The following is a 25,259-nucleotide window of genomic DNA, read 5'->3' as shown; positions in this document are numbered from 1 at the left end:
ACCCCATCCCTTCCCCAGTCGGCTGTTAGCAGTATCTTCTGTATCTATCCAGGGACGGTCTATGGCGAGGCAAACACAGGTGTATATTTATATGGGCTTCCTTGACTGACTTATACCTCTCTTTTTACAGTGCGTCTTGGAGAAGCTCATGATCTAGCTAGGAAGACAGTCATGCCAATACATATATCAAGTCAGTGAGCAATAATTATAACTAGAGAAGCAGGTACATGGAGAGAGGGAGTTAAGTGGGGAAGAACATGTGCTCCCTGTGACTCTTTTCAGCCTGGAAAACATGGGAGGGAGGAGGTGATCCAAGATTTACAGATAATAGACTTAACGATGATTATTTTTTTTATGGAATAAAATGACTATAATTGTGTTTTTAAAGTAGACTGAGAAAAATTATTCTCTAGATTCTTTGAGAAAAAGAAGCCATCTGTTCAGTTCTTTAGCTCTATTAATTACCTACAGTGGGCCAGAATTGTGTGGAATGGGGTTCAAATACCTCCCCCCTTGTTCCCCAACCAGTTTGCCTAAGTCAAGTTTAGGCTTCCCGAATGGTTAAATCAGCACATGCAAATCTCACCAGCACTAGATGTTAGGTACCAGAAGAAAACTAGCACACCAGTCAAGAAAAAACAACAACAACAAAAAACCCCACAAAAACTCTAACTACAATTGCCGAGTAAAGCTACTATTAAAAAATTGTCTTCCAGAGAGGAAAACACACCCTTATCTGCAGAAACAAGATGGAAAGACAGAGCAGAAACAGTGATAATTGGAGGTGGCTGCGTTGGTGTGAGTCTGGCTTATCACTTGGCCAAAGCGGGCATGAAAGATGTGGTCCTCCTGGAGAAATCAGAGCTCACTGCTGGATCCACCTGGCACGCAGTAAGGAAAACACCTCAAACCTGTCATATGCACTGAATCACCACTTGTGCAATTCTCTCCCATCCACAGCTCCCCATTGCGGGCTCTCCAGAGTGAGTTCCCTTTTAGCAGTGTTGCAAAGGGCACTTGCAGTTTAGTTGCTGTACTTCAAAGGGGGTGATGAACATTTACGATGTGGATAATCTTGACAAGATTATCTTGAACATACAGCTTCTGGGTTCAAATCCTGACTGTCATTTTTTACTTATGTGACTCCTGGTCTGTTGCTTAAGTTTCCATTTCTCGATGCGTAAAATGGATATATCAATAGTACCTGCATCATAGGTACTATGATGAAGATTGTGATGAAGATTGAATTAATGTGTATAAAGTTGTCATGGTAAGTGGTTAGTATATGTTAGCTTTTGCATCAAAGGATAGTGGCTGAGTGATCCTGAATACAGGCCTTTATCCATGTTCCCCTCACCTGGCTTTTGTGGTCCCTTTATTTTTATTTTTATTTTATTTATTTATTTATTCGTCTCTTTGCCTTTTCTAGGGCCGCTTCCTGCGGCATATGGAGGTTCCCAGGCTAGGGGTCTAATCGGAGCTGTAGACGCCGGCTTACACCAGAGCCAGGGCCACAGCAATACGGGATCTGAGCCGCGTCTGCAACCTACACCACAGCTCACAGCAATGCAAGATCCTTAACCCACTGAGCAAGGCCCGGGATCGAACCCACAACCTCACGGTTTCTAGTTGGATTTGGTAACCACTGCGCCATGATGGGAACTCTTTTGTGGTCCTTTTATATTTATTGATTTATGATTTTAATTTAATGCTGTGAGACTGCAGCTTGGATTCATGAGGACTTAACTACGAGGGCTGAGGACATGAGACACAGCTTTCATGTTGTGTTAAAACATGAGCACAGCAATCTTGCGTATTTAACAGTATGCATAATTGTTCCAGTGCTAAACAATAATTGGGCTTACATGGAAAGCTGCTCAAGTAAACAACGTGATTGACACTGCTTTCATGCTGCCAACGTAATTCTTTCTGACATCAGCTGAGGATGAGAGAGGAGGTTTTTAAGACGGCAGGTGCCATTGTTGCTAGGAGGAAGAGTTAGGATAATCAACAGGGTCCGACTGTAGAGCCCAGGGAACTGTATTCAATATCCTGTGATCGTTTTCTGTACACTGGAAACTAACACAGCACTGTAAATCAATTATACTTCAATCAAAAAAAAAAAAAAGAGTGGGTCAGTGTTCGCCTCTGCCCAGGTCTCTTTCCATCATTAGCTTTCCTCTACTGAGATAAGATGGAACCTTGCTTTTAGGGGCCTTTTGACACCCAGAACTTGCTCAAGGTAAGGGATAGAGTCAGCTGTTAATGGATCTCCTGCCTCCAGCTGAGTTGGGGGGAAGAGTGCTGCCCAGACTTAAGCCCAGTTCACCCCAGAGGCCCAGTGGTCACATAGACCACACCCACCGATTGAATGGAGACTTCTAAGAAAAGTGGCACCAAGCCCAGCTCCTCTTCGTTCTTTTGTCTCTCACCTGCTCCCTCACTGCTCAGTCTGGGAGAGAGGGCCGGCCACCATGTCCTCCCTAAGTGTCATAGCCACACTTGTCTCCTTTGTCCCCCAGGTTCCCCTCAGCTTGCTTTCTGAGATTCTGAGAGAGGGCTCCGGGAAGCCAAGGACCCTTCTGGCTCCTCTCCCCTCCCTGAATCAGACTTCCTTTGCAGGCTTCCTGTTGTCCTGTAATGGAAAGCCTGTACCTCTCCTCCCATAACTTCTTCTTAGGGGACATTTGGTTACTCTTTCAACGAATATTAATGATGAGACGAGCCCATATTGTGTCAGGCCAGCCCTGTTCTAGGAGGTGAGGACACAGCAAGGCACAGAACAAAGCCCCTGCCCTCATGGAGCCCCGTTCCTGGGGGGCAGACAGAAAAGACACAATCAATGATGTAGAGTCATCAGTGCCCGGGGACCAGAGCAAGGTAAAGAAACGAGGGGAAGGGAGCCTGGAGGCCACTTCAAAGAGGTGACACTTGAGCAGGAGCGAGGGAGTGAGGGGACCATGAGCTGTCCCTGTAAGAGCTTGTGTACAGAGGGAAACAGGCAAGGGGGGATATCCTGGGTGGGGCGGGGGGTGGGGGAGCTTACGCCCTTTGAACACTTCCAGATTGTTAAGGATCCTGTACAGTTTGTTTGTTTGTTTGTTTGTTTGTTTGTTTATTTATTTATTGTTTTTTTGCCTTTTCTAGGGCCACACCCTCGGCATACGGAGGTTTCCAGGCATACGGAAGTTTCCAGGCTACAGCTGCCGGCCTATGCCAGAGCCACAGCAACACCAAAGCCGAGCTGCATCTTCGACCTACACTACAGCTCACCTCAGTGCAGGATCCCTAGCCCACTGAGCGAGGCCAGGGACTCATGATTCCTAGTTGGATTTGTTAACCACTGAGCCACGATGGGATCTCCGATCATGTACAGTTTAAGGTTTTGATTACTTATTTGCTCATTTATAGGTGATTGATTTGATGCAGCCTGCATTTTAGATTGCTAGATTCCCTGTAGTGTTACTGCTTAGGCATCCCGTGATGATGGTGATGGTGAAGACAAAGCAACATGCCTTTAAGTTCTTTTAGGAAAAGTGGGCAGAATTTTTAAGATGATAGTTTCTTCCTTTCTTTTCCTCTCTTTCTTTCTTTCTTTTTTTTTCTTTTCTTTTCTTTTCTTTTTTTTTTTTTTTTTTTTTTTTTGCTTTTTAGGGTCACACCCACGGGACATACAGAGGTTCCCAGGCTAGGGGCTGAATCAGAGCTGCAGCTGCCGGCCTACACCACAGCCACAGCAACGCGGTATCTGAGCTGTGTCTTCAACCTACACCACAGCTCACGCAACGCCGGATCCTTAACCCACTGAGCGAGGCTAGGAATCGAACCTGAGTCCTCACGGTTCCGGGTTGGATTCGTTTCCACTGCATCACATTGGGAATGCCTACAACACAGTATTATTAGCTATAGTCACCATACTGTACATTCCATCCCCAGAACTTATTTATCTTATAGCTAAAAGTTTGTGCCTTTTGACCCCTTTACCATTTCACCCACCCTCCAGCCCCTGGAACCATTAGTCTGTTCTCTGAATCTGTGAGTTTCATTGTTTTGTGTGTTTGTTTATAAGATTCCATATATAAATGAGATTATATTGGTATTAAGTATTTGTCTTTCTTTGTCTTATTTCATTTAGTACAATGCTATCAAATGATAACGTTTTCTTCTTTTTTATGGCTAATATTCCTTTCTGTAACTTTCACATTTTCTTTAGCCATTTCTTTTTAACACAGAGACATTTTGGAGCAGGTATGAGAATGTGGAAGGTTGGGGAGCCAGCTGAAGGGGCAAACTGTGAAATAAAGGCAGCCTCAATGAACATGTTCTCAAGGTTAATCATTTCTAGAGCATGTAGAAATCAGATGCTTTGGGTAGGAAGGCATGGCTTGCAGTGTGACTATTCAAAATGGAGTCACAAGTCCAAAAGTCTTGAGGTTTTGCTATATTTTAATGAGACTGCTTTGTCAGCACCCTATGCTACTAGATAGAGAACATTCCTTTTTTTTTTTTTTTTTTTTGTTTTTTTAGGTCCTCACTGAGGCATATGGAAATTCCCAGGCTAGGGCTTGGATCAGAGCTGCAGTTGCTAGCCTACACCACAGTCACAGCAACACTGGATCCAAACTGCATCTGCAGCCTACACCACAGCTCAGGGCAACATAGGATCGTTTAACCCACTGAGCAAGGCTAGGGATCGAACCCTCGTCCTCATGGACGCTAGTTGGATTCGTTACTGCTGAGCCACAAGGAGAAATCCCCAGAATATTTCTTGTAGGTTGGAGGGAGAGAGGAGAGGCTGGAGCAAGAAGCAGAGGCTGCCTGGCGATGGTGCCAAAGTGGATGTTTTGGAGGGCTGAGGATTAAAGATGCAAGATGATCCACGTGGCGTGTAGGAACACAATGCTAGAACTTTGTGTATTTATTTTTAATCTAAAAATATAAGAAAGAAAGAAATTAAGCTTTACTAATCTTTATAAATAGCTTTCACCTTTGATGGGGGTGACACATTGCATGTGATTCCAAGGTTGACAGGAGACGCTGGCGCTCTGCCATGGGGGCGGCCCCATTCTTTCTTTTGTATTCGGTCTGTCCTGACCTACGACAGATCACATGCTATAGGATATCAACATTGTGATGGATTTTATAGAAACAGGGTTTTGAATAATAGTATTTGTGAAGAAAGGGAGAGGGAAAGACCTTGAGAGTGTCGTACTACCTGGAGATTTGTTGATGGTCCCGTAACAATAATTAGAAGAGTGGTGAAACTTAGAGTGTTTCTTTTACAGAAAGACGAGTGTCTCCTGTTTGGTGATCTTCATAGTGATGGAAATGGCTACCAGTCATTTCTACACAGTAGATCCCTATAAAATAATAGATGCAGGCTCTCCCTTCAAAGTACAGGTGAGGCTTTCAATAAGTGAGTAATAACTAATGTGTACAAAATCATCCAGTTGGAAAGAAAGTATTTTGAGAAGGGGTATTTGGAAATGTTGGTATCATGATGAGAGTTTTCTGGCCAAAATGGTATGTATCACCTAGAAAACTGCTCATATATGCAAGAGAAAAATTTAAATTTAAACCAATTTAATAAGTTCATTTTTTTATTAGAGTCCACATGTAAGTGATATCACATGATATTAATGGGGGTGTCTTTGAGTTCACTGGGTTCAGGAGAAACAGATGCTCACAGTGACCATAGAAGAACCTGATAAATCCTCCTGGACAGATTTTATTTTAGACGGATTTTGTTCAGACGAGCTTTCCAGGATAAGTTAGCCGCAGAATGGGGCCTCAGACAATTAATTGAGAGAACCCACTTCATATCATTGCTTAAAATACAACATGCCATCTGCCAGAGTTGATAAAAGGGGTTTGGGTGTGCAATATTTAGATATGTTCCTGAGCATGATTATTCAATATTTATTTGGAAATATTTGTGGGGTTCCGTCTATGTGCTCATTCTTCACACTGGTTAAGCTGCAGTGAATCTCTGTTCACCAACTCACCAGGCTCTAATTCCCAGGAATTTTCCAATTCTTGAATTTTAGAAATTTCAAGAAAGGGAACAAGAGGGCTGCTCCATTCCAGGTAATGGTGGGGATTGGGACAAGGAAAACTTTGCTTGTTCATAGTCCTTCTCCTTAAGGGAACCACATGTGTTTCTCTGGCTTAGGTCCATGTTGTATTCACCCCTCAACCCCATGTTCTTCCCAATAGTATATAGTCCCTCCTTTTTTTTTTTTTTTTGTCTTTTTAGGGCCACCCCTGCAGCATATGGAGGTTCCCAGGCTAGGAGTCAAATCAGAGCTGTAGTCACTGGCCTACGTCACAGCCACAGCAACGCGGGATCCGAGCTGCGTCTGCGACCTACACCACATCCTATGGCAACACCAGATCCTTAACCCACTGAGGGAGGCCAGGGATTGAACCGGGGTCCTCATGGATGCTAGTCAAATTTGTTTCTGCTGAGCCATATATTCCTAAACTCTCTAAGTTATCCCATTTCTGAATCTGCCACCAACCCCTTCCCTGATAACTTTTAGAGACTTAAAAAATATATTTGTTGGCTGGCTCTCACATTATTTATGTGGATTCGTAAAACTGTCAGGAGCCTTACGGGTGTTCACATCGGTGCTGATATGTTTTCATCCCGAAGGACTGGCTGGTATTTCTTAGTTTCTTGCCAGCAGCAGATGACTTCTTCACAGATAAACTATCAACATTTTGAGAATGTTAAATTTTTTTGTTTGGTATTTCCTTTTCTCCCCACTTTGAAGGCAGGTCTAACAACTTATTTTCATCCTGGAATAAACCTGAAGAAAATCCATTATGATAGCATCAAACTTTATGAGAAACTGGAAGAAGAAACTGGACAGGTAAACGCATTTAAGGTGAAAATGTCTTTAAAGTCAGTTTCTCAGAGATACGTGAGATTTCTTTTTTTTTTTTTTGTCTTTTGTTGTTGTTGTTGTTGTTGTTATTGTTGTTGCTATTTCTTGGGCCGCTCCCGCGGCATATGGAGGTTCCCAGGCTAGGGGTTGAATTGGAGCTGTAGCTGCCGGCCTACGCCAGAGCCACAGCAACGCGGGATCCGAGCCTCGTCTGCAACCTACACCACAGCTCACGGCAACACCGGATCATTAACCCACTGAGCAAGGGCAGAGACCGAACCCGAAACCTCATGGTTCCTAGTTGGATTCGTTAACCACTGCGCCACGATGGGAACTCCTGAAGGATTTTGGTATCATCACATATCACTGTATGTACTGACATCATGGCACGTGAAGTGTTGAATGTGGCAGAAGGTTCTGATGAGAGTTTAAGATGAGAACCTCTAGAGCTTGCTTTCCAATCAGTTTAAGTTCTTTCTTTCTTTCTTTTTCTTTTCTTTTTTTTTTTTTTTTTTGTCTTTTTAAGGGCCATACCTGCAGCACATGAAGGTTCCTAGGCTAGGGGTCAAATCAGAGCTGTAGCTGCTGGCTTATGTCACAGCCACAACAATGCCAGATCTGAGCCATGTCTGTGGCCTACACCACAGCTCATGGCAATGCCGGATCCTTAACCCACTGAGCGAGGCCAGGGATTGAACCTCCTGGATGCTAGTCAGATTCATTTCTGCTGAGCCACGATGGGAACTCCTTTTTTTTTCCCCATCGGTTTAATTTCTTGAATGGTATTGCCTGCTCTTCTTGATTTTTGAAATGAAAAAGAATAAAAAACAGCTTTCAAAGACATCTTTAGTCTCTATCTAGCTCTATCTAGAAATTAAAAAATCAGAGCCTTTCAGCACTGGATTGCAAAGGCTCTGACCACTGCACATGCCAGATGGTCACATGGCTTTGAAAAACACATCACTAAAGGCCCCTCACTTCTATTTTTCTCTCTTCTCGTTTGTAGTCATGGCCTCAAAGTAAAGTGGCAGGCAAAGGGTACTCGTATACTAAGTCTGCAGTCTCCTTAACTGTTTCATGCTATTTCCCCTTTGCCTAAAACCATCACATGGCTCCCCAGGGTCTATAGGACAAAAGCCAGAGAGGAAGGGCTTTCGTCACTAAGCCTGCCTTTCCAGCATTTTCTCTTGCAACTCTTTACTGTGCTCAGATGCTTCAGCTATTTTTAATTACCTACAGCTCTAGAACGTGCTGGCCTCTCTGCCCGAGACAACATTTCCTCTGGTCCCCATGTCACCAACCATCCTCCACCCTTCCTGGGGGCTGTCCCCTTTGAGAAGCCATCCTTGACTTCACCCAGCAGTCAGGAGGAGCTGAGGGCTCTTGGTTCCAAGAACACGTGTGCACAGCCTCTAAAAACAACAATCTCTCCCAGTTGGCCTGTTGCTTTACTGGTTGGTCTCCCACACAGCTGTTGAGCAATCTGAGCACAAGGACTTCATCTTTGTTCCCTGTCACTCAGGACCTCGCTGAGTGCTTGGCCAACGGAAGGATCTCAACAAATGCCAAGTGAATGTTTATTCCAATTTACACTTAATATCCTCAGTGCAACACTCCGATTCTGCATGTTCCCTCCTCAAATCCCCTTCCCTCCTTCCTTCCTCTTTCTCTCTTTCTCTCTCCCTCTTTGTTTCTTTTCTTTCTCTCTCTCTTTCTTCCTTCCTCCTTCCCTCTACTTTTGTTTGTTTGTTTGTTTCTTTCTTTCTTTCTTCCTTTCTTCCTTCCTTCCTTCCTTCCTTTCTTCTTTCCTTCTTTCTTTCTTACCCTGAGCCATATGGAGCTCCTCGGCCAGGAATCAGATCACAGATGCAGTTGTGATCAGCAGCTGTGGCAACGCTGGATCCTTAACCCACTGTGCCAGGCCAGGGATCAAATCTGCGTCCCAGTGCTCCAGAGACACCACCAATCCTGTTACAACACACCAGGAACTCCTGCCCTTTTTTTTTTCCTTCCACATAATTTTCTTTCCCTCTGTTCATGAACACTAGCTCCTAAGAGGAGCTATGCTTTTAGCTGTGTGTCTTTACACGTGGATTGTAAGCCTGTCTTCACCTCTCTTGTTCACATCTCTGGAATTTACATAGTGCCTGGCCCAGAGGAGATACTTAGTACATAGTTGCAGAATGAATATCTTTTTGTATGATGCACATATGCTATATGGTTATTACTTGCACTGCATGGTAAACCTCTTTCTTGCACACCTGCATTTTCATTGTGCTGGAGGAGAACCATGTTTGAGCGCTAAATAATGATTTCTTTACGAGCTTTTATTGGCATTGTTGTCATAGGTCGTGGGATTCCATCAGCCAGGGAGTATCAGAATTGCTACAACTCCTGTAAGGGTAGACGAATTTAAATATCAAATGACTCGGACTGGCTGGCATGCGACAGAACAGTATATTATTGGACCTGAAAAAATTCAAGAGATGTTCCCTTTACTCAACATGAATAAGGTATTTCTCTTAAGGGCATTTTTACCATTTGTTGACTTTAATTAAGTTTAGAAAATGTTACTTTAGAAAGTTAATGAAAAACAGAAAAACTTTGTACACACATATTGAATGGCAAAATCAGATGATTAATGCTGGAATTGGGGTAAATTGCAAGGTAGGCTCTTATGCATGCTAAATAAAGTGCAAGCAGTGAAAACCCTTATTAGCTCTCTACCTATGACAACTGAGGAGACACTTTCAATACCTCTTTACTACTGTGCCCCCCAGATCTAGGGGTTTCCATAGATAAACCTTCTGTTTGAGAAATGCAGAGAAAACAATAATCTGGTGTATAAATGTGTATGTAGAAAGGCTATGTTATTTTCATGACTTTCCTTACAAATCAAAGGTAGAAGTAAATGCTGTATTGCTACATAAATACCACCTAACTCATGGCTATACTACCCTGACAGGCTCTGTGCCAGGTATTAATCTTGTGTTCACCAAATTTGGCTGAAAGAAATCCACTTGGGAATCTAGTGTCTTTTTTGCTGGGTGATAATCCCATTTGAATAATAATAGTACCTAGTACTACACTACCCCACACTACAGCACATGCTTATGTACTAAGCCCTTCACATGCATAATCTCATTTAATCTTCACAATCATAATCAAAAGTACATGTCTTACGAAACAGGAAACTGCAGCTTAGATAGTTTACGTAGTGGCCTCAAGCTCATCCAGCTAGAAAAAGCTGGAGCAGAGATTCGAACCCAAGCTTTCGGGCTCCTTTGTACAAACTACCTCACGGTACCAGGTGGGGCTGTTCAGGGGAGCAGAGGCTTGTGTTTCTCCCTGGCGAGTGCCTCTGATCCCTGAGGGTTCACAGCATCCATCTGGGACTTGGAGTTGTTTGCTTCTATGGGTCTTTAACAGGCTGCTGGCACACCCTTGTCTGTAGTTCTGTGTGATGCCAGTGTGGAGGCAGATTGGTGCTGTGTTACATCGTCTGCACTGAAATTCTGCCACGATTACTAGGAAGCACGTTCTTAAATCTGTTTTTATGTTGATCTTGGAATGCTTTGCTGGAAGTCTCCACCATCACAGGCTTTCTGTCAAGTACATTAGGCAGTGAAAATAGATGGGAAGGGTCTTCTCTGGATCTGGACAGGGTACCAAATCAAATAGATACAGGGTCACTGCATGAGAACATATCCATTCTAAAACACCCATGTGATGTTTAGAAGTCCACAGTAATACAAATTCCATTACAAATCAAAAACCTCTTACGTTAAACCTATAACAAGAGGTTGGAGTAGTAATCCAAAACTTCCTGCAGAGAAAAGCTGGGGCCCAGATGGCTTTATTGGTGAATTCTACCAGACACGTAAAGAAGAATTAATGCACTTTTCACAAACTCTTCCAAAAATAGAAGTAAATCCTTCCTAACTTATTCTACAAGGCCAGAATATATCGCTGTAATACTGAAACCAGACAAAGAAGAAAAGCAAGCCCTGGGAGTTCCTGTCGTGGCACAGTGGAAATAAATCTGACTAGTATCGAGGATGTGGGTTTGATCCCTGGACTTGTTTAGCGGGTCGAGGATCCAGCATTGCTATGACCTGTGGTGTAGCTTGCAGACATTGCTCAGATCTCATGTTGCTGTGGCTGTGGCATGGGCCAGCAGCTGCAGCTCCAATTTGATCCCTAGCCTGGGAACTTCCATATGCCACAGGTGCAGCCCTAAAATGCAAAAAACAAACAAACAAACAAACAAAAATAAAAGCAAGACCTGGGTCTCTTATGAATATTGATGCAAAACTCCTCAACAAAATACTAACAGACTGAATTCAGCAACATGTGAAAAGGATTATTTAGCATAACCAAGTGGAATTTATCCTGGCTATGCAGGGTTAATTTAACATCTAAAAATCAGAGTTCCTGCTGTGGTGCAGCAGAAATGAATCCGACTAGGAGCCACGCAGGTTCAATCCCTGGCTTCACTCAGTGGGTTAAGGATCTGGCATTGCTGTGAGCTGTGGTGTAGGTCATAGATGCAGCTCGGATCTGATGTTGCTGTGGCTGTGGTGTAGGCTGGCTGGTGCAGCTCGGATTAGACCCTTAGCCTGGGAACCTCCATATGCTGTGGGTGCGGCCCTCAAAAGACAAAAGACAAAAAAAAAATCTAAAAATCAATCAATGTGATACATTCCACAAATAGAAAAAAGGATAAAATATATGATCATCTCAATAGATGCAGAGAGAAGATTTGACAAAAGCCTCTTGCCCGTACTTAGTGCTTAAAAGATTTTTGTGGAATGGCTGAGACCTGGCTAGACTCTTTCAGGGCTCACTCCTTATTTCATCTGATTTGATTCTTCTTTGTTTCCCCCACAGTGCCTAGCCTCAAGCCCTAGCACAAAGTAAGTGTTTAAGAACTAGTTGTTGAATGACTGAATCAGGCATACATTTTTGTGACACCAGGTATATATATATATATATATATATATTAACATATGACTTTGTTAATGGTACTAAACAATTTAAGATAAATAATTGATCCATTAGAAGAAATAAAAGGAATCCAAAATGGAAGAGAAGAGGTAAAATTGTCACTCTCTGCAGATGACATGATACTTAAGGACTCCACCGAAAAACTGCTTAAACTGACAATGAATTCAGCAAAGTAGTAGGATATAAGATTAACATTCAGAAATTGGTTGTATTTCTGTATTCTAACAATGAAGTATTAGAAAAGGAATATAAAAATACAATACCTTTTAAAATCACACCCCAAAAAATCAAATACCTAGGAATAAGCCTGACCAAGAAGGTGAAAGGCTTATATGCTGAGAACTGTAAAACATTAATCGAGGAAATTAAAGAGGAGTAAAAGAAATGGAAAGATATTCCATGCTCCTGGATTGGAAGAATCAACATGGTTCAAGTGGCCATACTACCCAAAGGAATCTACAGATTCAGTGTGATCCCTATCAGTTCAATGTGATCGCTATCAAATTACCCATGACAGTTTTTCACAGAACTAGAACAAACAATCCAAAAATTTATATGGAACCATTAAAAGACCCAGAATTGCCAAAACAATCTTGAGGGGAAAAAAAAAAACCAAGTAGGAGGCAGAACTCTCCCAGATTTCAGACAATATGGCAAAGCTATAGCAATCAAGACAGTGTAGTACCAGTACCAAAACAGACATACAGGCCAGTGGAACAGAATGCAGAACCCAGAAATAAACCCAGACACCTACGGTCAATTAATCTTGGACAAAGGAGGCAAGAACATAAAATGGGAAAAAGACAGTCTTTTCAGCAAGCAGTGTTGGGAAAACTGGACAGCTACAAGGAAATCAATGAAACTAGAACACACCCTCACACCATGCACAAAAATAAACTCAAAATGGCTGAAAAACCTAAACATAAGGCAAGATACCATCAAACTCCTAGAAAAGAGCATAGGCAAAACATTATCTGACATCGACCATACAAATTTCTTAGGTCAGTCTCCCAAGGAAACAGAAAGAAAAACAAAAATAAACCAATGGGACCTAATCAGACTTACAAGCTTTTGCACAGCCAAGGAAACCATAAAAACAAATAAGGCAACAAAAAGACAAACTATGGAATGGGAGAAAAAGGTTTCAAATGGTGCAGCCGACAAGGGCTTAGTCTCTAAAATACACAAACAACTTAGACAACTCAACAACAAAAAAACCAACAACCCAATTGAAAAATGGGCAGAAGCCCTGAACAGACATATCTCCAAAGAAGATATATAGGCACATGAGAAAATGCTCAACATCACTGATTATTAGGGACAAAAAAGAAAGGACAAAGAGGAATGCTGGTTAAATTTTTAAATGGTTCCTGGAATCTGTCGTATGACACTTTCATTTGCATTTCCTTGACCAGAACTTAGTAAATAGTCTTAGCTACTAATAAGCTGCCAACTGTTTGAAAATCTTTGTTCTCAATGCTCCTATATATAAATAAACATTTGGTTTCCACTGCTATTGGGAGAGGGGAGGGTGGATTTTGAGACAACTGCAAGCCTCTATCAGATAGCCTGCCTACTTAATCCTCAGTGTGAGACCTGCCTAGGTCTGTGCTTAAGTACAGGGGAAAAAAAAAAAAAGTGGAGATGGCTCGATCTGATGTCATGATGCATTTTTACAGTCCAATTTTACTAAACATTTGCTGGCAGGATATAATTAACTGTGAGTACATATGTTCATTTGAATATTGACTCTACTATGATTAATTTAGATTTTAGCTGGACTCTATAATCCTGGAGATGGTCACATTGATCCTTACTCTCTAACTATGGCCCTGGCTGCTGGGGCTAGGAAATACGGTGCCCTTCTAAAATATCCTGCCCCAGTGACGTCTTTGAAACCCAGGTCAGATGGAACATGGGATGTTGAAACACCGCAGGGATCTATGCGAGCAAATAGAATTGTGAATGCTGCAGGTAAGCCTCATACGTATATATTTTTTAAATAGCGGGTTTTTGTGAAGGGACAGAGAAATAAGATATTCAGCCATAAAGTAAATTTTTATCATATGAATATTGTTATGAAACACTGTGAAGCTCTCATGGTGAACATTTTGTCTGTTTCTTTCTTTCTTTTTTTTTTTTTTTTTTTGTCTTTTGTCCTTTTAGGGCCAAGCCCATGGCATGTGGAGGTTCCCAGGCTGGGGGTCGAATCGGATCTGTAGCTGCTGGCCTACACCAGAGCCACAGCAAGACCAGATCCAAGACCTGTCTGCGACCTACACCACAGGTCATGGTAATGCTGGATCTTTAACCCACTGAGCAAGGCCAGGGATCAAACCTGCAACCTCATGGTTCCTAGTCGGATTTGTTTCCACTACGCCATGATGGGAACTCCCCATTTTGCCTGTTTCTAAGCTATAAAACTCTCCTCCCCGGCCCCATCCCTTTGCTCTTGAAGTGTGCGATGCAGCTCTGGCCTTGGTTATCCCCAGCAAGCTGGCATTCCTCTCCATGTTCCCTTTCACTCTGCTCTAGGCCATGTTTTGCCAAATGCTGCTTCTTTTTCCTTCCTATGTTCACTCTTTCGTTATAATAATAACCAGAGTCTAATGCTCAAATTCATGACCATGCTCTTTGTTCTCACTTTGCTTTTTTAGAGCAGATTTGATCATGTGTGTTCTCTCTCATCCATTTTGATTACCAGGCTCTATTTAGACAACTTTTGACCCTTTTCCTTTCAGTACACTATTAAATCTGTTTCGTAATTTTCTTTTTAGGTGCTCTGATGCAGTTTAGACTCACAGTAGCGAAGCCGAAAGGGATATTTGAGATAATCTCATTTCCCATATGCAGAGACCAAGGTCTGGAAAGGTTATGCTAATTGGCAAAGTGACAGTTATGTCAGAGTCAAGACTTGAACCTAGGTCTTTTTTTTTTTTTGGTCAAACCCATGGGACATGGAAGTCCCTGGGCTAGGGATCAAATTCAAGCCTCAGCTGTGTCCTATACCACAGCTACAGCAATGCCAGGTCCTTAACCTACTATACCACAGTGGGAACTCCCAAACCTGGGTCTTTTTACTCTTGAGTTAACACACGTTCTATCAGGTCGTTTGCCTATGAAGTCATTTTCAAATGTCACACGTAAAAAATAAATTTTCGTGCAAATGAAAATGTTTTCAGAGTTTAAACCGGGCTAATAATTTATATTGACCTGTGGTTTATAATGGTTAATTAAGAACCTAAAATAAGCATGAGATAGTTACTGATTTTCTCGTGGTCTGCTCTTTGAGTCATTGCTTAAATTCAGAAAATGAAAACAGTCTTGATTATTTATCAGATCAGATGGTATGCCACGAGGACATGCCAGAAACAAGTAATGTTAAGATCCTTTCCTCTACATTGTAATGTCTGATTGATGTTATTTCTTACCCAAAACAGTTTTAGTGGTCCTGTAAAAAGTCATGCTTCAGTATTTCAGAGTTTAAGTTAGTATTTCTGAATCTTTCTAATCATGCCCCCCATTTGAAAAGCATAAACATCTCAGTCATTCTTTGACATCATCTGAAATTGAAAATAATGTAAAATGACTTGCGTAAAAAATAAAAGTAAAGGCATAAAATAGTGCTTTCTTTTTGAACTTCACTTGTCCCACAGCAAGGAAACCCCCACTGGATACTCCCCATCTCCCATTGTCCTTGGACACCCCTGTCTAAATTCTGCTAGAAGATCTAAGGCAATGAAATCATTCATCCCTTTTTTCCCCAAGTAGCAAGAATTCTTTGTAATCTTGCAACTTTCTTCATGGTCTCATGAATTCATTACAAAACATTACAAACATTATAAAAACATTTGACTATTTTCATAGTGATAGTACATACTAAACAAACATGCTTTGACTTTATATCTGGCACCCATGGCAGACATTGCTAATTGATCACTGCACTCGTTTCAGAGAGCATTAGACAAATCCTACTATTTTTCTTAACACAGTGTTTCAGGCAGCTGCACACTCGCAACTGATATTTTGAAAAATAACACAGAAGACCTTAATTTAACACGTTTATCTATTGTTTTCCTTAAATGAATAGATATTTGCATAATTCATTGCCATTAGTAAAAAATCAGTAACTATCTCATGCTTATTTTTTGTAAAGTACAGTCTGTGAGGAATAAGAAAAAGAAACATTTCCAAAGAGATTTGACCTAAACCCAGGACATTGGTTACCAGATGAAGTACTCTGTGCAGCTGTGCAGTCTTGTGGGGTGATCAGGGCAGAGGAGGACAATGGCAGAATGTTCTTCTTCATTCTTGGCTCCTGATGCCTTTAACTCAGGCACATTTGAGTTACCATCCTCAGGTCTCTGTAACACCAGACAACGAATTGTTCAAAGGTGCATGCAGAACTATGCCGTCTCAATTCTCCATTATTTATCTCATTCAAATCACATCTCTGGCCCACATCTTTCCTATCCCCCACCCACTAATTTTTCTCCTCTTTTTTTTCCCCACTGGACATAAGTTATCAGAGAAAATCTAACTGATCACATCTTAGTGGTCCACGGAAGGTGCAGACGAGTGTGTGTTTCATTATTTATAAGTCAGTTTTCAAAAGCAATTTTAAGTATAGACATTCTGCCAAAAATTAAGCCTCAGTAATTGGGGGTGAAGTTTTGGATGTGTCCCCTTCTAGACTTAAAGCTAACAAAGATTAATTTTATGAATAAAAGTAACCATCTGCAGAAGGCATTATTGCTAACATGATTTGCAATGTGTGTCTGTTGTTTAGAATGTGCATCTGGGAGTTCCCATTGTGGCTCAGTGGGTTAAGAACCTGACTAGTATCCATGAGAATGTGGGTTTGATCCCTGGCTTTGCTCATAGGGTTAAGGGTCCAGCATTGCCACAAGCTGCAGCGTAGGTCACAGATGCAGCTCAGATCCCACGTTACTATGGCTGTGGCGTAGGTAGGCAAGCTGCAGCACCGATTTGACCCCTAGCCTGGGAACTTCCATGTGCCATGGGTGCGGCCCTAAAAAGAAAAGAAAAATTAAAAAAGAATGTGTGTCTAATGGAATGTTTCCCAGAGTTACTCAGTGAGACCTGGATATTGCATGAATTCACTTGAGGCCCTCAGGCAGCTCTGAAACATAATTAAAGTACCAAGGATATAAAGTTGAAAATATAACCAAAATGTAAAAGATGTAAAGGCCATTGTTATCTACTCGAGTGTACCATAACCTGCTAAAAGTTTTTTACATGGAGTCATAAAAAGTTTTTTACGTGGCTGCTGAGTTGCTAGGAGATCCATGAAAAGGGAAGCCTAAAAGTAAAAATATGGGAGTTTCCATTGTGGCTGATCAGGTTAAGAACCTGACATAGTATCCATGAGGATGCAGGCTTGATCCTTGGTCTTGCTCAGTGTGTTAAAGATTCAGCATTGCCAAAAGCCGCCGTATAGGTCACAGACGCTGCTTGGATCTGGCATTGCTGTGGTGGGGGTTGGGGGGGGGGGTAGGCCTGTACCTGCAGCTTTGATTCGACCCCTAGCTCCGGAGACGTCTTTATGTCACAGGTGTGGCATGAAAAAAAAAAAAAAGTAAAAATGTGTCAGTTTGCTCATGCGTCTCCAACACTGTCCAGGGCAGTGGGCTTCCCTTGACCAGAGACACATTATTGCCAATGACGTGACCTGGGCAAATTACTCATGTGCACAGTGGAGGTAATAATTCCTATCTCAACAAGTTATTATGATCAGCAAATGAGCTAATATTGTAAAGTACCCAGAAATGGCTTCCCAGATAGAAAGCACTAAACAAATTTATACTAATGATAATAATTTTTATGATTATTATGATTATTTCTTTACAGGCTTATGCCCTGGTCTGGGAAACACTAGCCTCAGGTTCCCATGGCTTCTTGGTTTATCAGCCTTAAGATTCTCCAACCATTTCACTTGTTCTGCAGACATCCAGCACCCATTCTGCTGGTAAACAGGCTTCCCACAGAGCTTGGTTCTCAAGCTAGGTGCAAGAGTCACTGAGGGAAGTTCCCAGGAAGTCTGGCTGGGAAAGTCTCTTTTAAACAAGTACCGTCCTATCTGTACCAGAGAGTCTGTAGAATATGTTTTAAGAAACACTGCTTTCCAGGTGTTCCTACAGGAGAGAGAATGTAGGAAACTCATTCTTGAGCAAGCAGTGCTAAGGAAGAGCTTCTTTTTATTTTTTTAATTTTTTTTTCTGTCTTTCTTGGGCCGCTCCGTGGCATATGGAGGTTCCCAGGCTAGGGGTCCAATCGGAGCTGTAGCCACCAGCCTACGCTAGAGCCACAGCAACTCGGGATCCGAGCCGCGTCTGCAACCTACACCACAGCTCACGGCAACGCCAGATCCTTAACCCACTGAGCAAGGGCAGGGATCGAACCCGCAACCTCATGGTTCCTAGTTGGATTCGTTTACCACTGCGCCATGCTGGGAACTCCAGGAAGAGCTTCTGACACTGCTGACCTCTCGATGTGCAATAGGCGAACTTGCCTTTACTGTGCTTTAAACACAGCTTCACTCTATATTCCTTCGACCTCATACTTCAGGGCAGCTCAGGGGCATGGGCGGGAGTGATTTATTACCATGTAAGCTTTTTCTTTGCATGGCCATTGCATGTTTCTCTCGACCTCATTTCCAGTTGACTCATTAAGCCCAGGATAACCTTGTAAGCTTTCCTTAAGACTTTTCCTAATATGGTAAAGCAGAACGGTGATTGGATCATGCCAACATAAAGCCTAGTGTTCAGCCAAAAAAGAATTGCTTCATTTCCTGGTACTTTGCATCAGAGAGTGTCATTATATAAACCATCATTGTCACTGTATAAACCAGCTAGTAGAAGTTGTCCACGAATCTGCACACTTCATCTTAACTCCATTTCTAATCACAGCATTTTTAAAAATGAAAAAGCCATTTCCTATGATCATTTCTCCTGTCTCTTCTCTTCACTCTTTTTTAGGGGTAATGGTAGATTACAGAGGATTCCTCCACATTTGAACTTGGTTGGTGGGTGCTCTAGTGAGGGTTGAAGCTGTGGACTGAAAAACAGGCACCACATGAGAGTTGTGAGTTAAGCTTTATTTGGGGCACATTGGAGGCAGCATTTCAAATAGCTCTGAGAAACTCTTCCAAAGAGGACGGGGCAAGGGCAGTGTATTGCGTGATTTTGGTGAAGAGGGAGGTACATGCTGTCAAGCACCCATTTTTACATAAGGTTGCTGCTAGCCACAGGGAGCAGATGTCACATGAAGGCGTTTGGTGCTTTTCTAGATTTGAAGACATGCAAGAATTGGGCTCATAAAATCTTCTCCTGAAAATATCTAACTATGTGAAGTCCTGTCCTGGGCAAAGTGTAACCCTGGAAAGATTTAGTTTAATTTGATTGACGTTTAGAGGAAGAGAATACCAACAAATCCTACCACCATAGGGGAAAACAGTGTAGAGCTTGCTATGAGGTTTGGCCCAATATAGTTATATGATAAGTTATGTAAACATTTCCTCTTTATTTTAATGGTGAAGGGCATTAATAAGCAAGCAGTTAGGCTCAGAAATTTATAAATGTTTGAGTAGGACAGAATTTATTTTCTTCAATTTATGTTTTCAATCAAAAACAGGTATTTTAAGGATATTGAGGTGGGATGAATTGCTAGGCTAAGTATTTTGGCTTTTTATACTTTGAAACTGCTCCAGTGCATATAACTAGAATATGTGGCTTTACTGTATTTCCCCACAAAGTGTTGACATTGGTAATTCACAGCTTCCTACCAGAAGGAATAAATTAAGTCTTTAAATTATTCAAAAACCAACAAATAGCTCTAATGCTCACAGGTAAGATTTTTGGTTTGCAAATGGATACCTATTTCTGGGGCTGTTATCCAAGTCTGACCAACTTAATCATTAGGCCAAAGTGAAACAATAGAACCCACGAGGAATGTTTAGATGCCACATGAGAATATATAATAAGGGCTCCCAGACTCATAATTGATGATTTGTGTCTAGGTCTGAACTTCATCATATCAGAGACTTCAGAACTCCTTATTAGATTGCAAACAAAAGCAGAAACCCAAATGGCTAAAAATTTAAGAGAATAGAACCTCTAAAGAAATAACTTAAGGAAGACTCCCAGATCATTTGAATAAGTATTCAAAATTATTATGAAACAAACAAGCAAATAGAACCCCCCCCCAATAATTCATTGATGGGTCAGGTGATCCTGTATCCCTGACACATGATTGTTTTCATCATTTTAGATTCTATTTTTTTATTATTCTTTTTTTATTTTCTTCCTTCTTCCTTCCCTCCTTCCTTCCTTCTGCCCTTTCTTTCTTCCTTTCCTTTTCTTTCTTTTCTTCTTTCTTTCTCTCTTTCTTTCTTTTTATGGCCATGAAAGAAAGGCATATGGAAGTTCCTGGGCTAAGGGTCAAATCCGAGTTGCAGCTATGAGCGAGGGCAGCACCAGATTTGAGCTGCATCTGCAACCTACACCACAGCTTGCCGCAACACGGATAATTAACCCATCAATCAAGGCCAGGGATTGAACCAGCTTCCTCAAGGATCCTATATCAGGTTCCTAACCTGATGAACCACAAGAGGAACTCCCTTTTACTTTATTATTATTATTCTTTTATATTCGAAAATACCTTTATACAAGCGAAAGAGTCTTGGATTTTCAAAATAAGCTTTCTGTAGGAAGAAAATCAGTAAGATGTGATCTTGGGTGTGGCCCTTTCTTGCTCTGGACTTTAGCTCTGCAACTGGGAAGAGAATCCAGGGTCCATTCAGCCACAGTTTATCTGGTTCATTGTTGCAAAGGGAAAGAAATAACAACCATTACCACCAAGAAGGCAGTCCACTTGCACACTGTGAAGGGAGACACAGGTTGTGGGAACTGCCACCTATCTCTGAGCCTGTTCCCCTTTGCTGTGGCACCTCCCTCCTGCTCTGAACATCACCACGTGCCTCTGGCCATTGCAAGAAAGGACCTCACAAAACCTATTCAAACTAAACTTTTCAAATAATAGAGAAAAGATGCTATTTTTCCCAATCCAGCTCAGTCCATTACTGTATTTTTTAAAATCAACATTTGTACATTGTATATGTTTGGGTAGTTTATTTTTTTTCCTTCAAATAATTTGTTTTTGCTTATTTGCTTGTTTTTTTTTTTTTTTCCCACCTTTGCTTATGGGCAAAATACCTTTTCTGGAATGCTGTTCCCTTAGATTATAGGTATCTTTCAAAACTCTGGAGCAGTGTAAAATATTGACCTCTCTTCTCCCATTCAATTTTGCAATGACCAAGAAACTTCAAGGTGCTATGACATTCTTTAGACTTTGCCATGACTACTGAAGTCTTCTATTTTATTTTAATGTAAATTGCTATACGGATGGCAGTGGTGGCATGTTTTTATATATGGTGGTGACATTCTTCAATGATTGTTTATTTCAGGATTTTGGGCTCGTGAAGTAGGTCAGATGATTGGATTAGAGCATCCTCTCATTCCAGTTCAGCATCAATACGTTGTCACGTCAACCATCCCCGAAGTGAAAGCTTTAAAGCGAGAACTCCCTGTGCTCCGAGACCTGGAAGGATCTTATTATCTCCGGCAGGAAAGGGATGGGCTTTTGTTCGGTCCATATGAAAGTCAGGAGAAAATGAAACTTCAGGACTCCTGGGTCACCAGCGGAGTCCCTCCAGGTGGGTTCAGCAAATAAAAGTGTGTGCAGGTCAGACACATATATTTTATCCTCTCTGTGATTCTGGGCTGATTATAGAATAAGACACCATAATACTGCTAGACTCAAATACCTGGGACATTGGAAGTGAGAGATTTGAGGTAAATTCTGTTCTCATATCCCTTTGAACAATCACAGCAGGGAAGAAGGAAAGAGTTGTTGGTGGAAAAGCTAAAAAAAAAAAAAAAAAGATGCTCCCTGCTGCTCTGGAAGGCCCCAGGTAATTTTTACCTACCAACGCCAACCTTCTGCCCTCCCCTTTTTTCTTCACTCCCCTGCCTACTTGGTCTAGTTTCTGGAGTGGGATATAGCTGCTATTGGCCTTTGACCATAGGAAACATGACAGGTATCAGAGATAGGAACCCAGCCTGTTAAAAATGAAAGTCTCCAAGTCTATAGCAGAGCGGGATAGCTAAGTACTGTGAACTGAAGCCCTTCCTTACTGCGTAAATGGGTGTGGAAAGGCTTAAGCCTCTATACTGAGGCAGGAGGTACCACAGCTTCTCTTTCAAGTTTTCTAAGGGAGAGAAGGACCTGTTTTTGTTTTGTTTTGTTTTTGCTTTTTAGGACCGCATTAGAGGCATGTGGAAGTTCCCAGGCTAGGGGTCGAATCGGAGCTGCAGCTGCCACAGCCGACACCACAGCCACAGCAATGCAGGATCCAAGCCTCGTCTGCAACCTACACCACAGCTCACGGCAATGCTGGATCCCTGACTGAGGATCCCCAAGAGAGGCCAGAGATCGAACCCGCACCTCATGGATCCTGGTCGGTTTTGTTAACCACTGAGCCACGAAAGGCACTCCTGTTTTTGTTGTTTATGAGACAATTGTGCAGAGCCAGATGAAGGATTGGGTCACTTAAGGAGGTTTTACTCTGCAGAAGGAGAGAAAACATCATTGGGACACAAATATCACAGGGAATATAAACAAAAGGAGGGAGGAGATCCTGCTGTGGTGCCGCAGGTTAAGGATCTGGTGTTGTCTCTTGCGTGGCTTGGGTCACTGCTGAGGGGCATGTTCAATCCCAGCCCCAGTGCCGTGGGTTAAGGATTCGGCATTGCCGCAGCTGTGGCATAGGTCAAAGTTGCAGCTGGATTAGATCCCTAGACTGGGAACTTCCACATACCGCAGGTCACAGATATAGCCAAAAAAAAAAAAAGAAAAAAAAGAAAGAGAGAGAAAGAGAGAAATGCAAGGAATTGTGCATATTTGTGTCTGTGGGGAATAGCTCTTGATCCCAGAGGGGCTGATCTGCCACCTGGGAGCCTTCATCTCTGCTCATCCCCCATGCTGGCCACTTCTCCTCCAAATAATACTTCAAGAACTCCAAGAAGGAGAATAATTGGAAGGAGAGCCAGATGGTTGGCTGTCCCTGAGCACCCACATACCCGGCTCTAACCTGTAGGCGTCCCGGCCAGTGACCTGATGTGCAGTGCACAGGAAGAGCAAGCAGCTGGCCACCGGGCGGGAACATCACCAGTATGGGTGGCGACATTCCTTGAGCTCGCCCGTGGCCCTGCCTTCACTGAGATGATTGTGATCCAGGACCCTGACTCTTTTCACAGAATTCTAATCCTCAGATGTGCATGGGAGGTGGCTTGAGGAATGAGACCTCCAAGCCTTTCCTTCCCTGCCGAGTCTTAAAAGGTGTCTAGAATCCCTCATCCGAGATCCGAGAGTAGTTTCCCACTTATCCCCAGTGTCCTGACATGATTTTGTAAACTCCCACTGGCCCTCACCTGGAAGGATTAAGCAGACTTTTACGGTTAATTGAAAGAGGAAAGGTCTCTCTTGACAAATCTGATTATTATTGGGGTTTTTTTTTTCATTTTAAAAAATTGTATTGAAGTGTAGTTGATTTGCAATGTTGTATTAATTACTGCTGTACAACAAAGTGATTCAATTACACATATACACATATCCATTCTTTTTTAGATTCTTTTCTCATCTTGGTTATTGCAGAATATTGAGTGATCTGACTAAATACTGGAAACTGCTAATATGCATACATTAAAATTTTCTATTAAAAAAGACTTTCATGATTTATTATTTCAAGAAATAACATTATTATTCTCAGAAAAAGAATGGTTACTCATCTATTTTTTTTTTCTTTTGTCTTTTAAGGCTGCACTCACAGCATATGGAAGTTCCCAAGCCAGGGGTTGAATCTAGTTATAACCTCAGGCCTACACCACAGCCCCAGCAATGCCGGACCCAAGCTTTGTCTGCAACCTACACCACAGCTCACGGCAACACTGGATCCTAACCCAGTGAGCGAGGCCAGGTATCAAACCCACGTCCCCATGGTTACTAGTCAGGTTTGTTACCGCTGAGCCACAGTAGGAACTCCTGGTTACTCCTCTGTTGATAGTGAGTTTCAAGTTGAGACTTAAAAAAGAAAGTACCTTCCTACTAGGGCCGTCTTGAAATGTGAGCTGACTTAGAGATTTAAATCACTTTGAGTACGTGTCAAGGCAGCTGTGGGATCCTGACCACAATGGCATGTCTTCCCAGGTTTCGGAAAGGAGCTCTTTGAGTCTGATCTAGACCGAATCATGGAACACGTGGAAGCTGCCATGGAAATGGTCCCTGTCTTGAAAAAGGCTGACATCATCAATATTGTCAATGGGCCTATCACCTATTCTCCTGACATTCTGCCTATGGTGGGGCCCCATCAGGGGGTCAGGAACTACTGGGTGGCTATAGGCTTTGGGTAAGTGGCTCCTTCATATAACATTTATTATAGAGACATATATGTATATATATATATACTTTTTTTTTTTTTGGTCTTTTTAGGGCCACATCTGTGACATATGGAGTTTTCCAGGCCAAGGATGGAATTGGAGCCGTAGCCACCCACCACAGCCACAGCCACAGCAGCACCAGATCCGAGCTGAATCTGTGACCTACACCACAGCTCATGGCAACACCAGATCCTTAACCCATTGACTGAGGCCAGGGCTCGATCCTATGTCCTCATGGATACTAGTCAGATCCGTTTCCCCTGAGCTACAACAGGAACTCCGAGGCATGTATGTTATTTTATTATTGTTTTTTTGGCTATACCTGTGGCGTGCAGAAGTTCCGGGGCCTGGGATGGAATCCATGCCACAGCAGTGACAACACCGGACTCTTAACCTGCTGCACCCCTGGGGAACTCCTAGAGTCATTTTCAATACGTGTTGTTCCATCATCTCAGGCCCAAAATAGACAATGGGGAGAGGCAGAGTGTTCTCCCCCTTTCATGACCAATGAAAAGCAAGGAGTGAAAATTCCAGATTTTCAAAAAATCCAGTATGGGATTCAAAGGTTTATACACAGAGGGCAATGATTTCCCGAAATTTTCTCTCTGCGTATTTCCTGCCATTTCCATTACTTGTGTCTCCTTTCATGCTGTGAATATTCAGATAGGTCAATTTGCCCCAGTTTTACAAGGATGTTCTCATAATACAAGGTGACAAAGATAATTCATACTATCAAATGTGTAATATATCTGATGAAGTTTTCACCGTAATTCATGTTTGTTCAGCATGATTTGTTTCTTTATGATTCCTTGGGTTGCTTCCTATTTAAGATTCCATTACCTATTTG

The 25,259-nt window shown here is 42.2% G+C and overlaps 1 protein-coding gene across 1 annotated transcript in view; it reads left to right on the top strand.

The window, feature by feature from the left end:
• Positions 1 to 25,259, top strand: part of DMGDH (dimethylglycine dehydrogenase) — a 74,041-nt gene that overhangs the window by 304 nt on the left and 48,478 nt on the right. The window contains exons 2-7 of the mRNA XM_047774469.1: positions 717 to 891; positions 6,777 to 6,875; positions 9,239 to 9,403; positions 13,667 to 13,871; positions 21,382 to 21,630; positions 24,183 to 24,381. Coding sequence (XP_047630425.1) covers positions 717 to 891; positions 6,777 to 6,875; positions 9,239 to 9,403; positions 13,667 to 13,871; positions 21,382 to 21,630; positions 24,183 to 24,381 — 1,092 coding nt within the window. The remainder of the gene's footprint in view (positions 1 to 716; positions 892 to 6,776; positions 6,876 to 9,238; positions 9,404 to 13,666; positions 13,872 to 21,381; positions 21,631 to 24,182; positions 24,382 to 25,259) is intronic.

Source organism: Phacochoerus africanus, chromosome 4 (genome assembly GCF_016906955.1).
Source record: "Phacochoerus africanus isolate WHEZ1 chromosome 4, ROS_Pafr_v1, whole genome shotgun sequence".
Taxonomy (NCBI): domain Eukaryota; kingdom Metazoa; phylum Chordata; class Mammalia; order Artiodactyla; family Suidae; genus Phacochoerus; species Phacochoerus africanus.
This window is presented reverse-complemented; position numbering and strand designations above follow the sequence as displayed.